Source organism: Theropithecus gelada, chromosome 19 (assembly GCF_003255815.1).
Source record: "Theropithecus gelada isolate Dixy chromosome 19, Tgel_1.0, whole genome shotgun sequence".
Taxonomy (NCBI): Eukaryota; Metazoa; Chordata; class Mammalia; order Primates; family Cercopithecidae; genus Theropithecus; species Theropithecus gelada.
In genome coordinates this window covers 38,319,658-38,335,023 of record NC_037687.1, presented here as the reverse complement: position 1 = coordinate 38,335,023, position 15,366 = coordinate 38,319,658, and the positions used below count along the sequence as shown (strand labels likewise).

Sequence of the window (15,366 nt, the reverse complement as noted above, 5' to 3'; positions counted from 1 at the left end):
AAGGGAAGACCCAGGGTCTCTAGAGGAGGTGTCAGGGGAGGGGTCTCCCTAAGATGCCCTGATGTGAGCAGGACCTGAGGCCAGTGGGGAGGGAGCCATGCAGACACCTGGGGAAGGGGATTCCAAACAGGAAAATGCCAAGGTCAGAGGTGCTGAAGGAAGAAAGGTCACACTACCGACCTTGACCAAGTGGACACACACACACTCTCCAAGGCTGAGGGGTGAAGAGACTCTCTCAGGACCCAGGGCCCCATCTTTCCACCCCAATACGTAGGTCCTAATACTGACCGAGGCTTTCTCCCTCCTAGCCTCACTTCTAACCTTCTGGAACCCGCCCACCACTGCCCAGCTCACTGTTGAATCCAGGCCGTTCAATGTCGCAGAGGGGAAGGAGGTTCTTCTACTTGCCCACAATCTGTCCCAGAATCTTGTTGGCTACATCTGGCACAAAGGAGAAAGAGTGGATGCCAACTGTCGAATTGGATCACATGTAATAGGAACTCATCAAACTACCCCAGGGCCCGCACACAGCGGTCGAGAGACAATAGACTCCAATGCATCCCTGCTGATCCAGAACGTCACCCAGAATGACACAGGATCCTACACCCTACAAGTCATAAAGGAAGATCTTGTGACTGAAGAAGCAACTGGCCAGTTCCGGGTATATCGTGAGTGATTCCCCATGACCTCTGGGTGTTGGGGTCAGTTCTACTTCCCACATACGGGATTGTCAGGCCTGGGCTGTGCCTGTGTCCCCTCTGCATTACAACCTGTGTTGGGGTTTGGGCATTTAGTGCAGGACACACACAGGGGAGATAAACTTCAACAGATCAGAATTCTTTTCCTGCATCCAGACCCTGCAGACACTCAGGGCAGAAGAAGGACAGTCTGATGGGGGCACTCAGCAGGGGGAGGTCAGTGTCAGCCAAGCACCCCGTGCCCTCTCCATGGACCTGACCCTAGGAAAGACCCTGGAGAACTGGGTCAGGGCCTGGCCTACGGGGCCCCCTAGGATAGTCACAGAGAAGCTCAGCTCTTCCCAGAGCTGAGCCCCTGTGCAAATCCCTGTCCCAGATTCCTGACTCCAGGTGACCCTGGGGACCCTAGGGATCCTGTGCCAGGGCTGGGTGAGACCTCCTGGGCAGGGCTGACTGGGAGCAAGATTTTAGCAGCTGTCTGAGGGTTGTGGCTCCTGGAGTTGGTCACCAGCCAGGGTCCAGCCCCAAGAATCTCTTCTGGGCAAGGACAGGGCCTCATCCTTCACCTTAGACTCAGCATGGAGTGAACAGATGGACAAGATGACTAGGGCATGAGCCCACTGCCCAGGGGAACTTAGATGACTCCATGGGAAGTTCAATATCCCCAGGGGGAGAAAAAGAAGAGAGAAGATGCTCCCGGCGGCTCCTTTTCCACAAGGGATCAGGCCCAGGGACCTCTCTTTTGGAGGCAAATAAGCACAGATGCTGTTCATTTGGGCAGCTCCTCTATACACAGCTGAGGTCAAGTAATTCTAAATATTTTGAGATTAATTCACAAACAACCTCACAGTCAAATAGCACTTATCCTACTTATTGAAAAAAAATTGAGGAACAGGGAGACACAGCCACCGACAAGGGTCACACAAGTCATAGGTGTCAGATTAGAGTCATACGAGGTCTCTCTGCAGCTACAGCTGCCTATTCTCCACCAGGGGATGGCTGGGGCTATCATTAGACATCTGCAGACCTGAGACCTGTCGTAAGTCCTCTTTCTTTTTTCTTGGGCATCCACAACTCAGAAGGGGAGATTTTGGTCTGGAGAGTGAGGGGCAAGTGGAAAATTAATCAGTTTTTCCTGATATAGTTTGGATGTTTATCCCCTCCAAATCTCACATTGAAATGTGATCCCCAACATTGGAGGTGAGGATGTTTATCTTCTCCAAATCTCATGTTGAAATGTGATCCCCAATGTTGGAGGTGAAGATGTTTATCTCCTCCAAGTCTCATGTTGAAATGTGATTGCCAGAGTTGGAGGTGAGGATGTTTATCTTCTCCAAATCTCATGTTGAAATGTGATCGCCAGCGTTGGAGGTGAGGATGTTTATCTCCTCCAAGTCTCATGTTGAAATGTGATCCCCAATGTTGGAGGTGAGGCCTGGTGGGAGGCGCTCAGATCATGGGGGCTGTTTCTCACCATCCCCTTGGTGACGAGTCAGTTCTCACTCTGAGTTCACAGATCTGGTTCTTTAAAAGTGTGTGGCACCTCCACACTCTCTCTTGCTCCTGCTTTTGCCACATGACACCACCTGCTCACCCTCCTCCTTCCAGCATGATTGTAAGCTTGCTGGGCCTCACCAGAAGCCAAGCAGATGCTGGTGCTATGCCTGTACAGCCTGCAGATCCCTGCCCCAATTAAATCTCTTTTCCTTATAAATTACCCAGCCTCGGACATTTCCTTATAGTAACGAAAAGTAGCCTAACACATTAGCCTAACCTGGAACTAAATCCCTTGTGTCAACACAGTCAGTGCCAGGAATGTCCGGGCCTCCCTCTCAGATGCGCACCACTGCCCTCACTCGACCCGAAATCCTGTGTTTCCTGGTGTGTCAGTGTCACCCCTACGAGAGGATAAAGAAACAACCTTGCTTTCACTCCCCACTCACACCCTGCACCAGCGCAGGGCCCAGTGAGAGACACACACTCAGTAGTTCTCTGATGAAGGAGGGAAGGAATGAATGATGAATAATTCATAAACTCTTCAGAGACCGGATCTTGGATGCAGAATCCTAGAAGGTTCTGGCCACACCTGTTTCCTGTCCCTCCAGGGGCCAGGATCCTTGTTGCATTCCTTTAACCCCTGCCCCTAAAGCTACCCCAAGAACCACATCTCATGGGACTCTGGCACAGCTCATCTGTGGGAAGGTTTTCAGGGCTCCCTGGTCCTGGTTCCAGAATAACCAGGGGTCTCCTGGCCCCTGGGGTCCATGAGGTCACTGTAGTCCCCACAGCTCACTGCCATGTAATCTCTGACTATCTCTGTTCCCCCTTGTCCCTTATCTTCATCCCCCTTCACAACAGTGAGGATACCCCTGCCCTGCACAGCTTCCTCCACCATTAGGTATTCCCCAGTAACTCCCTCTAACAAGACTGGCTGTTCTGTTCCCTTCCCACTCACACTGTGGCCTGGCCCAACTCCGGGACAATAAAAAAAAAAAAAGGCACAGAAATCAGCTGGATCAGAGCCCCTGCCAGGCTTCATCATGAGCCAGTGTCCCCAGGTCACAAGGAGAACGAGCTTCCACTGTGTCCCCACCCAGGGCTCTTTCCCTCCATGAGGCCAACACGTGGAACAGGCCACAGGACAGGGACGAGTGATTCCTCCACCTACTCTTGTAATTGCCCAGCAGGTTCTTCCTGCCACTGCACAGACAAAACCAATTCACCAAGACCACGATATTGCAGTCAAGATAGAGTTTAATGCTAAGTGAGCCAAACAGCAAGACAGGAGTTTTTTTATTACTTAAAACAGCCTCTCTGGAGGCTTGAGGTTAGAGTTTTTCATGGATAGTCTGATGGCAGGGGACTAGGGAATGGGGAATGCTGATTGGTTGGGGATAAAATCATAGGGATGTGGCAACTGATCCTGGTGTGCTGAAATCATCTCTAAGTGGGGACCACAAGACCACTGAATCATGGGTCTTGGTCCAGGTGGAGTCAGTCAGTTGCCAGAATGCAAAAGCCTGAGAAACATCTCAAAAGACCAATCTCAGGTTCTACAATAGTGATGTTATCTATGGGAACAATTAGGGAAGTCACAAATCTTGTGACTTCTGGACACATGCGTCCTGAGAAGTCAGGGACTGCAGAAACTATGCCTACAGTTTAGCACAATTCGGGCCCCTCCCATAATGCTAATCTCGTAATGTTTCATTAGTTTTACAAAGGCAATCCCTGACAAAGAGGGAGTTAGTTTTAGGAAGGGACTATAATCATCCTTGCTTCAAAGTTTCACCGTGTTAGCCAGGATGGTCTCGATCTCCTAACCTCATGATCCACCCACCTTGGCCTCCCAAAGTGCTGGGGTTACAGGCACGAGCCAGCACGCCCAGCCTGAAACAGCAAAGTTTTAAAAGAGTGGTAAAAGCCCGGGCGTAGTGGCTCATGCCTGTAATCCCTGCACTTTGGGAGGCTGAGGTGGGTGGATCACCTGAGGTCGGAAGTTTGAGACCAGCCTGGCCAACATGATGATATCCCGTCTCTACAAAAAATACAAAAAATTAGCCGGGCATGATGGCAGGCGCATGTAATCCCAGCTACTCAGGAGGCTGAGGCAGGAGAATCGCTTGAAACCAGGAGATAGAGGTTGCAGTGAGCCAAGATCGTGCGATTTCACTCCAGCCTAGGCAGCAAGAGCAAAACTCTGTCTCCAAAAAAAAAAAAAAAAAGAGTGCGGAAAAAAAGTGGAACAGCATATTCAACTTCACATTCAATATTTTGTATTGACAATGGCATATTTTATATTTTGTAGCTGTGGGACAACTACAAAGGCTGTAACATACATGTAATGGGATACTGGTGGTTCCTGGGACCAGGTGGAGCTGGCCAGCCCTGTGCTGTCTGATGGACTCACTGCCTGTTCCACACACACCTGTGTCCCTCGTGATGATGTCATTATCATAAGATGGGGTCTTCAGGTGGGGAGATGCACAAGCCACTGGCATGTCAGACTCTGCCCAATTCGAGATAATTTAATCAAACTCTAGTTGTGTTTCCTGCGGTCTAGAGAAAAGGAGGAAGGCGTTTCATATGACTGTTTTGGGCCCTTTCCTATTTTGCTTAACTCTGCACAGGAAACTGAGATAAGTGCTTTTTCTAAATTTACTGACATAACACACATCACACCTCCTAATTTGGGATTATTCTTCTCTATGTATTATTGAGACATCTCAGACTTTCTCTCTGATCAGTTCTGTCTTCCTAACAGGACTCACAATTCTCTCTCTACCCAGAGAGTCACTGATTTCAAACCAAAGTCAGCATCTTTCTTTGAGCTTAACATGATTATGCTGGTCTTCAGCGTTTAGCAGACCAAAACCTTATTGTGTTATGAAGAGAAATACTACAGCCAGCAATTGCCTTAGATCTTTAGACCATTAATAATAACTTCCACTGATAGAAAAAAGTTTAATGTTTCCCCAAAATTTCTTTTTTTTCACTACAGTAAGAACATAACTCCTTTGTTTAAACTCCTGACAAATTTTTAAGGGCAAAATGGACTATTACAGATGGGGAATCTCAAATCCAAAAATCCAAAATGCAAAATGCTCCAATATCCAAAACTTTTTGACCACTGGCATGATGTTCAAAGGAAGTGCTCACTGGAGCATTTTGAAATTTTGGATTTTCAGATTTGGGATGATAAACCGATACTTGTAATACAAATATTCCAAAATAAAAAATAATCAGAAATCCAAAACACTTTTGCTCTTATGCATAAGAGATACCCAAACTCTATTAACTATAGACACCAAGGTGTACAGCAGATCTCTAGAACCTCCATATCTTACATAACTGAAACTGCACACCCAAGGAACAACATCTTCCGCCCAGCCCTTGGAAATCACCATTCTGCTCTTTTATTTTTTTCTTTTTTCTTTTTTTTTTTTTTTTTTGAGATAGAGTTTTACTCTTGTCACCCAGGCTGGAGCACAATGGTGTGATCTAGGCTCACTGCAACCTCCGCCTCCCAGGTTCAAGCAATTCTCCCTAGCCTCTTAAGTAGCTGGGATTATAGGTGTGCCACCACACCCAGGCAATTTTTGTATTTTTAGTAGAGACGGGGTTTCACCATGTTGGCCAGGCTGGTCTCGAACTCCTGACCTCAGGTGATGTGCCCACCTCACCCTCCCAAAGTGCTGGGATTACAGGCGTGAGCCACCGTGCCCAGCCTTCTACTATAACTTTTATTTACTCACTGTATCATATCAGTCACCATGACACACCTGGAAGGAACAACCTCACCTTGTAATTCTGAGACCTCAGCACCTGCGTGTTCCAGGTGAGGACCCCAAGGTCAGCCAGGCAGTCAGCCATCAGGGAAGGAACAGGAGAGGTGCCAGGGGATGTGACTCCTGGTCCTTGTCTGTCCACCACCCAATGCTGCTCCTCAATTCACAATTGAGAAAGTCTCTGCTTCTTTCACGGGCAGGCAGCCTCACAGGCTCTGAGCCCTCAGACGGTCATGCATCTGTCTGTGACACACATGTCTGTCTTGGTCTTTTTTGTTGTTGTTTCTTTGTTTTGTTTGTTTTGAGAGATGGAGTCTCGCTTTGTCGCCCAGGCTGGAGTGCAGTGATGCAATCGCATCTCACTGCAAGCTCTGCCTCCTGGGTTCATGCCGTTCTCCTGCCTCAGCCTCCCAAGTAGCTGGGACTACAGGCACCCGCCACCACACCTGGCTAATTTTTTGTATTTTTAGGAAAGATGGGATTTCAGCATGTTGGTCAGGATGGTCTCGATCTCATGACCTCGTGATCCACCCGCCTCAGCCTCCCAAAGTCCTGGGATTACAGATGTGAGCCACCGACCCAGCCCTGTCTTGGTCTTTTAAGGAGTGGGGTTGGCCAAAGAATAGGAGATGTTGATTCTGATTAAAATATGCCTGTGGAGGAATCACAGGTGCCACACAGGGCAATGTTCTCTCTGTTATCTGCACAGCGGAGTTGCCCAAGCCCTCCATCACCAGCAACAACTCCAACCCCGTGGAGGACAAGGATGCTGTAGCCTTCACCTGTGGATCTGAGGCTCAGGACCCAACCTACCTGTGGTGGGTAAATGGTCAGAGCCTCCCGGTCAGTCCCAGGCTGCAGCTCTCCAATGGCAACAGGACCCTCACTCTACTCAGTGTCACAAGGAATGACACAGGACCCTATGAGTGTGAAATACAGAACCCAGCGAGTGTGAACTTCAGTGACCCAGTCACCCTGGATGTCCTCTGTGAGCATCTTCTGTTCCTCTGTGGCCCGGGCCACCAGCCCAAATCCACACAGCCAGAGGCCAGGCCTCTCAGTCCCTCTCAGCTCCAAGGACTCAGACTCTCACCCAGGTTGGCCATGACTTTCTGTCCCGAGCAAACCTGGGCAGACCCAGCCTTGACCAAGAATAGGAGAGGAGGGGCTGCTCCTGTCCTGGGAGGCTTAGGGTCCACAGCCTGTGATGGGAGAAACAGGTGAATGTCTCAGACCCAGATTCAGTGGATAGAGTGGGTTTCATTAGGACTTCAAGGTTGTGACTTGGCTTAGAGGGAGACTGTGGCTCTTCCACAGACCAGCAGCTTCCCCTTCCCTCTGATGATATCATCTATGGCTTTATTCTCTTTGCTCCAGATGGACCAGGCATTCCCACCATTTCCCCCCCAGACTCCTATTATCACCCAGGGGCAAATCTCAACCTCTCCTGCCACGTGGCCTCTAACCCACCCACACAGTATTCCTGGTTTGTCAGTGGAATGCTCCAGCAACACACACAAAATCTCCTTATCGCCAACATCACAGTAGATAATAGTGGATCCTATGCTTGCCTCGCCCATAACTCAGCCACTGGCCTCAGTACAATCACAGTCAAGACAATCACAGTCTCTGGTAAGTGGATCCCTGGAGCACAGGCCCTAGGCCCTTGGTAGAGGCAGTCAGTTTTCTGAAAGAGCCTAGAAGCTTATTTCCCAGCCCATGTCTTGGACACAAGCAAATTCCAAACTCTACCCTGAGCCCTCTCACTCCATCTCTGCAGGACCCCTCCTCCCCTTGTTGTTCTGATTTCTCACAGCTGACCTTGGGGCCAGCCTGGAATGCTGTACAAATTTTGTTGTATCACTTACAAGTTCTGTGACCTTCCTTGACTTACTGAGGTGCTATAAGTCTCAGATGCTAACTCTGCAGCTGGGGGTGATGCTCCTCTCCCTCAAGGTGATGGGAAGATGAGATGAGCTGTAGGTACATTGGTACCCACTGTGCCTGGTACATGGAATTCCCCCAAAAACAGTCAATGAACATCATCCCCACTCATCAGCATTGAGTTGATGGAGAGGGCCTGCCCTTTGTGAGTGTTACGGGATGGAAAAGGAAAAACAGAGGGAAGAGGGATGATGCGAGAAGAAGGAGGGACTAAAAGGCACAGGAGCAGGGTGAGGTGCAAGCACATCTGGGAGAATGTATGAGTTGGTGCTGCCCAGTGTGGGAAGCCCGCTGAAAATTGTGCCACTGTGGAAAGCAAGGGAATCCGCGATGAGGACAACACAACAGACCGCACTCAGGCCCCGTGGCTTCTCCTTCTCCCCTGACCGCACACCTTCCCCGCAAGGCCCCTGTGGTTTCCTCTGGGATAGACTTTGCCTTCTTCTTTCTGCAGAAGAAAATGCCCCAGGCCTTCCTGTGGGGGCCGTCGCCGGCATGGTGACCGGGGTCCTGGTCGGAGTGGCGCTGGTGGCCGCCTTGGTGTGTTTCCTGCTCCTTGCCAAAACTAGAAGGTACCATAGCTTTTTCCCATCCTCCTCCCACCCCCTAGGCTGACTCTAGGCCAGGAGAAAGGAGATCTTGTCCTGTATTCACGACCAGGCTCTCCATGGCCTCCTAAGTCCCCAGGGATCCTTCCCTGTTATTCCACAGCTCCCCCCTCGTCAGCTCCTGACCCTAGGTTGCTGCCTCGACAGCTTCCTCCTCTGTGAATTTGGCCTAGTTAAGGCCCCACCCCTGAGTGTGGCCCTAGTTCCCTCACACAGCAAAGCCACAGCTGCCTGGAGGGAGGGAGAGAAGGAGGGAGGGAGGAAGGGGGGGTCTGTAATTGGTACCTCCCGCTGTTCATTGAATCCACCCACACAGTGATGGGGATTTCCTGGTTCCAGATCCTGGGCATCGTCACACAATGGGGAGTGGACCAGCCTGGACAGGCTGGGTGGGGTCAGTGCCCCCCATGGCTGATGTAGTAACCATAGGCCCTGAGGTGTGAGATGGGAGAACCTGGGCCTCACACCAGCATGTCCTGGAGTGTCCTTTGTGTCTCTTGCCAAGCGGTTGAGAGAGAGGACAAGGACACTGTCCCATTTCAGCATCACCACTCAGGACACTCAGTTCCAGGAGAATCCAAGACACTTGCAGTCCCCTCCGTGTCCTGCACAAGTGGCCCTGTTTTCCCTCTGGGGCCTTGACCCTTCCTCTCAGGCCAACCCTCATGGTCTGGTTCCTTCCTTGGGTCCTCAGTCCCTTTCCTGGGTCCCTGGGTCAATGTTCTCCTGGCCCAGCATCTGCCTGAGGGTCCTTCCCCTCTGCTCAGGACAGATGTGGCTTCCTAAAGCCTCTCCTCAGCTACCCTCTGCTGGGCTCCCCCTAACACAAACCTGAGGGAGACAGGAGGTCTCCATGCCCGTCCTTGAAAATGGGGTTCCCTTCTTGTCCCCTGTTCTAACTCCAAAATTGTGGCTTTTAACCCTGTACCCTCCCAAAGGACCCTGACCTTTCCTAGAACCAGCATCCAGCATGACCTCAAGGAGCAGCAGCCCCAAGTCCTTGCCCCTGGTGAGTGTCCTCTCAGCCCAGGTGTGGCTGGGAACCCCTAGGCCAACCCCACAGTGTCCGCTCCTGCCAGTCACTCCCAGGGAGGCTCTGATCCTTTCCCGGGGGCTGCAAAGAGGATCTCATAAAACATCAAACAGGGGGCCCCAACTGGCCGGGTCAGCCCTGACCTGTGGGCTCTGGGTCAGGGGTCACCTCCCCAACCTCAGTTCCTCAGGTATCTTAGAGCTGAGGACACCCCACGCCTTCCTGGAGAGGGGGAAAGGCTCTCCTCCCACCCTGCTGCTCACTCCTGTCTCTGTTTCCAGGCCGTGGTCCCTCCCACAGCTCTGCCTTCTTGGTAAGCCTGTCCCCTCCCAGCCCCTTTCTACTGGGGTCCCAGCTGTGCAGGCTCTGGGCAGAGGGACCATCAGCCCCCGAGCACAGCACAGACCCACCTTCCCCAGAACACACAGGACAAGGCTAGCCCTGCCCTGCCCAGGAGCTCGGCCTCCCTATAGGGCCGGGACCACCCACGCCCTGTGCTGACCCCTCCCTGGGACCCTCCATCGCCTGAGGAGACCCCTGGAGTCTGGCAGGTGCAGAGTGGACACTGGGACCGTCAGTCAGGGGCCCACATTAACAAGGGTGCGGGGTGGGCCCAGCCAGGAAAAGGGTCAGGGTGCTGTGTCCACACTGGGAGGCTGAGCTCAGGGGCAGAGCTGGTCACTCCTGAGGGGAAATGACCAGAAATAGACACAGGGAAGTAAATCCTGGTCAATCAGAGACAGGAAACTTGCAGGCTTGGCCTCCATGACCCTCCATCCCTGTCCACAGATGTCCTCCCTCTCCGCTGCCCAGGCCCCCCGACCCGGCCCCAGGACAGCCGCTCCCATCTATGAGGTGAGTGTGGGCCACGGATGTTCTGGTCCCACAGGCCCCAGGGGACCCAGGATCTGTCCCGACTGGCACCAGCTGAGCTCTGAGATCCAGGAAACTACTGTGAAAATAAGAACAGTGGGTGGTGAGCAGAAGAAGGAGGGGTCTGAGAGCAGGAACCCCAGAGCACAGCCAGGTTCAGCCCCAGAGCAGCCCTGGCTGGGCCCAGAGCCTGGGAGACACCAGACCCTGTTCTGAGAAGGCTACAGGGGTTTAGGCCTCTTCTCTGTTTTTGCAGGAAATGCTAAAACATGACACAAACGTTTACTGCCGGATGGACCGCAAAGGAGATGTGGCTTCTTAGGTTCCTTTAGGAGCTGCTCCTGTGGGTTGATGGAGCATCCCGACTCCCCAGCCCTGGGGATGGGGAAGGACATGGAGCCTGAGCCAGAGAACCAGCTCTGAGTCCTGAAAAGACACTGGGGCCTGGGGTCAGGGAGGGATGGAGGGTCCCTGTTGAATATCCGAGGACCCCGACAGGCTGCCCTGGGCTCTGGGTGGGCCAGGACAAAGGCCTCCCATCACCACAGGAAGCAGAGGCTTGCAGAGAAAGTGAATGTCACCCGGGGTCACCTGGAAAGGATCTCAATAAACAAGACCCTTCCTCTCATTGGCTCTTTTTCTGCTCATGGGAACTTTGCAAAAATTCACCTGAAACTCCATATCTATTCTCTCCTGGTCACACAGGGAAAATGTCATTTCCAACTTATTTCAACCCCAGTCTCTCTTTCCCTAGGAGGCAGAAATAGGGGGTTGGGAGTCAGAATGGGGGGACCCTACACAGGAAAGAGCGGGATTCACAGGAGCACTGCCCAGCCAGCCGAGCTCTCGGCTGTCCTCACACTGCCCCAGGGACCTACAGTGCCTAGCCCTGGCCACTGGGTTTACTCTCTGTCCAAAAGGCCAGCGCTCAGGACATCTTTACTCATTTTAGGGGATACACAGAGGGGCTGTCAGAGTAATCAAGGGGAGGACAGACCCAGAATTTAGTCCTGGAGTAAGATCCTCCCAGACACTACCTGGGACTCTAGCCCATCATTTCCCATCGGTTCCCACTTTACCCCCTGGCATGGATCTCACTGAACAATCCTCCTCTCCACACAGGGGCTTCCAGGTCAGAGACACAGGGCTGTCTCACCTAAAGCTCACGCAGTCTCCCATGGCAATGGGACCACCTGTCTCCTCTTCTCCTTGGCCTGCAGGGCCCTCCACTCAGGCCTCACCTGCAGCTCCACCACATACCTGGGCCAGAGGTTCTCTGTCCTTCCTGAGGGCCCCAGGGAGTGTAATGATCTCATGGAGGTTCACTCAGACCAGATGCCACCTTCCCACAATCAGGCTGGTCCCTGCACTAAAGCACAGAGCCATGGTTCCTGAGGATGTTCTGCCACTGCCCAGGGTTGTTTGCCATGAGATGGGAAAAGGAAAAACAACCTGTAAATTTACATCAGGATTTAGCTCTAAATGACTCCTTAGCCCGCCTGCACACATCGTCAGATGAGACAAAGTGACATCTCTTGGGTCAGTTTCCTGTTGATGCTGTGACAAATTTCCACAGGCCAGGCATGTTGGTGTGTGCCTTGGTCCCAACTACTCAGGAGGCTGAAGCGGGAGGATCGCTTGAGCCCAGGAGGTTGAGGCTGCAGTGAGCTCTGATCACACCACTGCATGCCGGCCTGGGCAACAGAGATGACAACTCCATTGCTAAACTTAGTGGCATAAAACAACAACAATGTGTCCACTTGGCTGTGTTCTTCCTGGCAGCTCCAGGGAAAAGTCTGCTCCCTCACCTCTTCCAATTACTAGAGGCTGCCTGCATCCTTAACTTTGGCCCCTTCCTCCATCTTCAAAGCAAGAAGTACAGCATCTTGAAACCTCTCTGTGCTGTGCCTCCATCCTCACTGACTTCCCTGCCTCCCTCTCTCGTAAGGAAGGGACCTGTGGTTATTTTGGACCCACCTGGATAAGCCGCAATAATCTCCCCATGTCATTATCCTTCATTTATCTGCTAAGTGTCTTTTACCATGTGCCGTATTCACACATCTTGGGATGAGGATGTGTGCATCTTTGAGAGGTGCTTGTTCTATCCATCACTCCTCTCAAGGCCATTTTATCATGATTGTTCACTACAAACTACACATGGGCACCTGGATAGGGTTATCCTGACTGTGGCATCAGTTTTTGTAGTGACATCCCCAGCACCATCCAAGTCCTGAGAGAGGGAGACGGAGGGCTCTCCATGCGCGTAGTACCTCTCCACCTTCTCCTCAGTGGCAAGCTCAGTTGTTAAGAATGAGAGATGTGGTCGGGTGTGATGTCTCACACCTGTAATCCCAGCACTTTGGGAGGCCGACGGGAGTGGATCACCTGAGGTCACGAGTTTGAGACCAGCCTGACCAACATGCCGAAACTCTGGCTCTACTAAAAATACAAAAATTAGCCAGGTGTGGTGGCACATGCCTGTAATCCCAGCTACTCGGGAGGCTGAGGCAGGCGAATCACTTGAACCCGGGAGGTGGAGGTTGCAGTAAGCCAAAATCATGCCACTACACTTCAACCTGGTTGACAGAGTGAGACTCCATCTCAGAAAAAAAAAAAAAAAAAAGAAAGAAAGGAAAAGAAAAAAGAAAAGAAAAGAAAAGAAAAGAAAAACAAACAATAAAAGAGATGTGACTGGAAGATCACAACTCACCAGCCCTTCAATAGTTCATGGACATCAGCACCATGGATAGTGACCCTGGAAGGGTCATCTGCAAACACTGCTGCAGGGAGCACACAGATGGGAAGAAGAAACTACCGGGAAAAGCCGCCCTGTCTGTTCTGCCTGAGAAAGACGCAATGAGAGAGAACCTGATTCTTTTATAATGTGTTTGTCGTGAGCCCTGTGCACATGACTAAATGTTAGGGTTGTTGGCAAGGGTTGTTGACACCCCTGGCAGGGCTGATTTCTGTAGCCAAAGTATGACCTTGGAGAGGCTGAGTCTGCTCCAGCTTCACAGTGAATGTCCCTACCTCTGAGACTCAAGCCATCGTCTCTGCCTACAACACAGTGGGAACTTTTCATGATTAACTTCCGACCCCAGTGCCTGACCTTGGAACCACTACCATCACCCAGCCTGGAGCACCCCTTGAGGACACCATCCTGTTCCCTGAGCTCAGCTAAGCCCCTGGAAAGCTGAGCTGCGCTGAGCCCCTAAACAATCCTCTCAGTGACTCCAGGCCAAGCCTCATGCCGCATATCAGAGGCCTTTGCCATCTGCTAGTCGTTCACACACAATCCTCCTGAGGGACAAGTGGGGGCCTGAACATCTGTCTCCCAGGGTAGGGCCCAAATTCCCCAGGAGACAAAAACAGACCAGAGTCCTCCCAGTCACCCTCACCCTCCTCATTCCCACCACTTCCCACCCACAGAGGCAAGTCTGGTCCTACAGACCCACCCCTGCCCTTCCCAAGAGCTCAGGTCCAGTCAGTCAGTGTCCCTGCAGGGCACACACACACACCACTCAGAGTGCTCAGTGGAAGGGTCACCCAGGTCCCCACCGAGAGGCTCCCCTGCTTTGGAAGGATCAGAATCCTCATCACATCCCACATCTGGGCAGTCACCAAGGTCCTCTCTGCCCTGTCCTCGCACCTACTGTCTGTCCTGGTCATCCTCGTCATCTTTTCTGAGCACAGCCACAGCTCCTAACAGGCGGGGTTAAGGCTCCTGACAAATAGAGTTAAGACATAGGACCATGATTCTGGGGGCTTCTCAGGTCTTGCCTGTTATGTGAAATTAGCATACAATTTGTATGTTTACCTCATAATTTTAATGTGCACACCCTTTGATCATGAATTAGTCACATTAGGAAGAGCCTATCCTGAACCGTGAGTTCTAAGGAGGCCCGTCCTGGTATCTGCTAAGTCCAGTGACAAGCACCCAGTCTGGCACAAGCATGCTTCATAAATACATGTTGAATGAACGAGATCCTCTTACACCCTGCCCACTTCCCTCACTTATGTGACCAGACTGAAACTCCTAATGTATAGGAGAGAAAGGCAGAAACCCTGGAGACCAGTGAGAAAGCTCTTTTTTGAAACAGCAGCAAGTTCCAGGCCTCTAAAGACACTTCTGGACTTTACGTGGTGCAGAGAAAAAGACAAAACCAATATATTCCTTTCAAACACCTAAAGGGGGAGGGGCCATAGCCTAACTGAGAAAGAAAAAGACTAAGGTAGGGTACAGTTCCCCTAACCCACTTTGTTTCCAGACATCAAAAAAATACAGTTTGTGGTCTTGGACACTGATGTGGAAAAAAGTACAAACCAAAAATTGTGTTACTGCTAATTTCCTTGCTATGAGCAGTCACGAAATATCAATGTAAAATCATACATGCAAAGACGCACATTCAAAGAGCACTTCAGTGAACATTCACAGGATCAGTGTCAGAGGTCCGCAAACTAACTACATTTGTTTTAACTTTGAATTTTCAAATAATTGTAGATTCACAGAAACTTGAAAAAATAAAATGTACCTGGAGGCCCATCACCCTTCACCCAGCCTCCACCAATGTTCACATCTAGCATAACTATAATTCAATGTCAAAACCAGGAAAGTGACATTGGTACAATCCACAGAGCTTTTTTCAGATTTCACCAGTTATACATGCGTATGTGTGCATCCATGCATGTGTGCATTTGTGTGTGGGTGTGCATGTGCAAGTGTGTGTCTCTATGCTGTGCCGCTACCACAATCACAGCACTATATGTTGCTACCCCTACATAACCACAATACCCTCCCTCTCCCATACCTACTTCTGGCAAGCACTAATCTAGTCTACATCTCTATAGTTAAGTTATTTCAAGAATGTTACATAGCCGGGCGCGGTGGCTCACGCCTGTAATCCCAGCACTTTGGGAGGCCG

At 51.1% G+C, this 15,366-nt stretch overlaps 1 protein-coding gene across 4 annotated transcripts in view; it reads left to right on the top strand.

Moving 5' to 3' along the window:
* LOC112612107 (carcinoembryonic antigen-related cell adhesion molecule 6-like) overlaps positions 1-11,071 on the top strand; it is a 96,323-nt gene extending 85,252 nt beyond the window's left edge. Inside the window, exons 2-8 of one of the 4 annotated variants that reach the window (XM_025366212.1) lie at positions 309-668; positions 6,696-7,206; positions 8,388-8,502; positions 9,495-9,547; positions 9,853-9,884; positions 10,361-10,426; positions 10,701-11,071. In XM_025366212.1, the coding sequence (XP_025221997.1) occupies positions 309-668; positions 6,696-7,206; positions 8,388-8,499 (983 nt within the window). In that variant the 3' untranslated portion in view covers positions 8,500-8,502; positions 9,495-9,547; positions 9,853-9,884; positions 10,361-10,426; positions 10,701-11,071. Of the gene's footprint in view, positions 1-308; positions 669-6,695; positions 7,207-8,384; positions 8,503-8,854; positions 9,558-9,852; positions 9,885-10,360; positions 10,427-10,700 lie in introns of those variants that run through there. The other 3 variants (XM_025366215.1, XM_025366216.1, XM_025366211.1) reach the window with 3 other exon arrangements.
* The last annotated feature ends 4,295 nt before the right edge of the window (positions 11,072-15,366 follow it).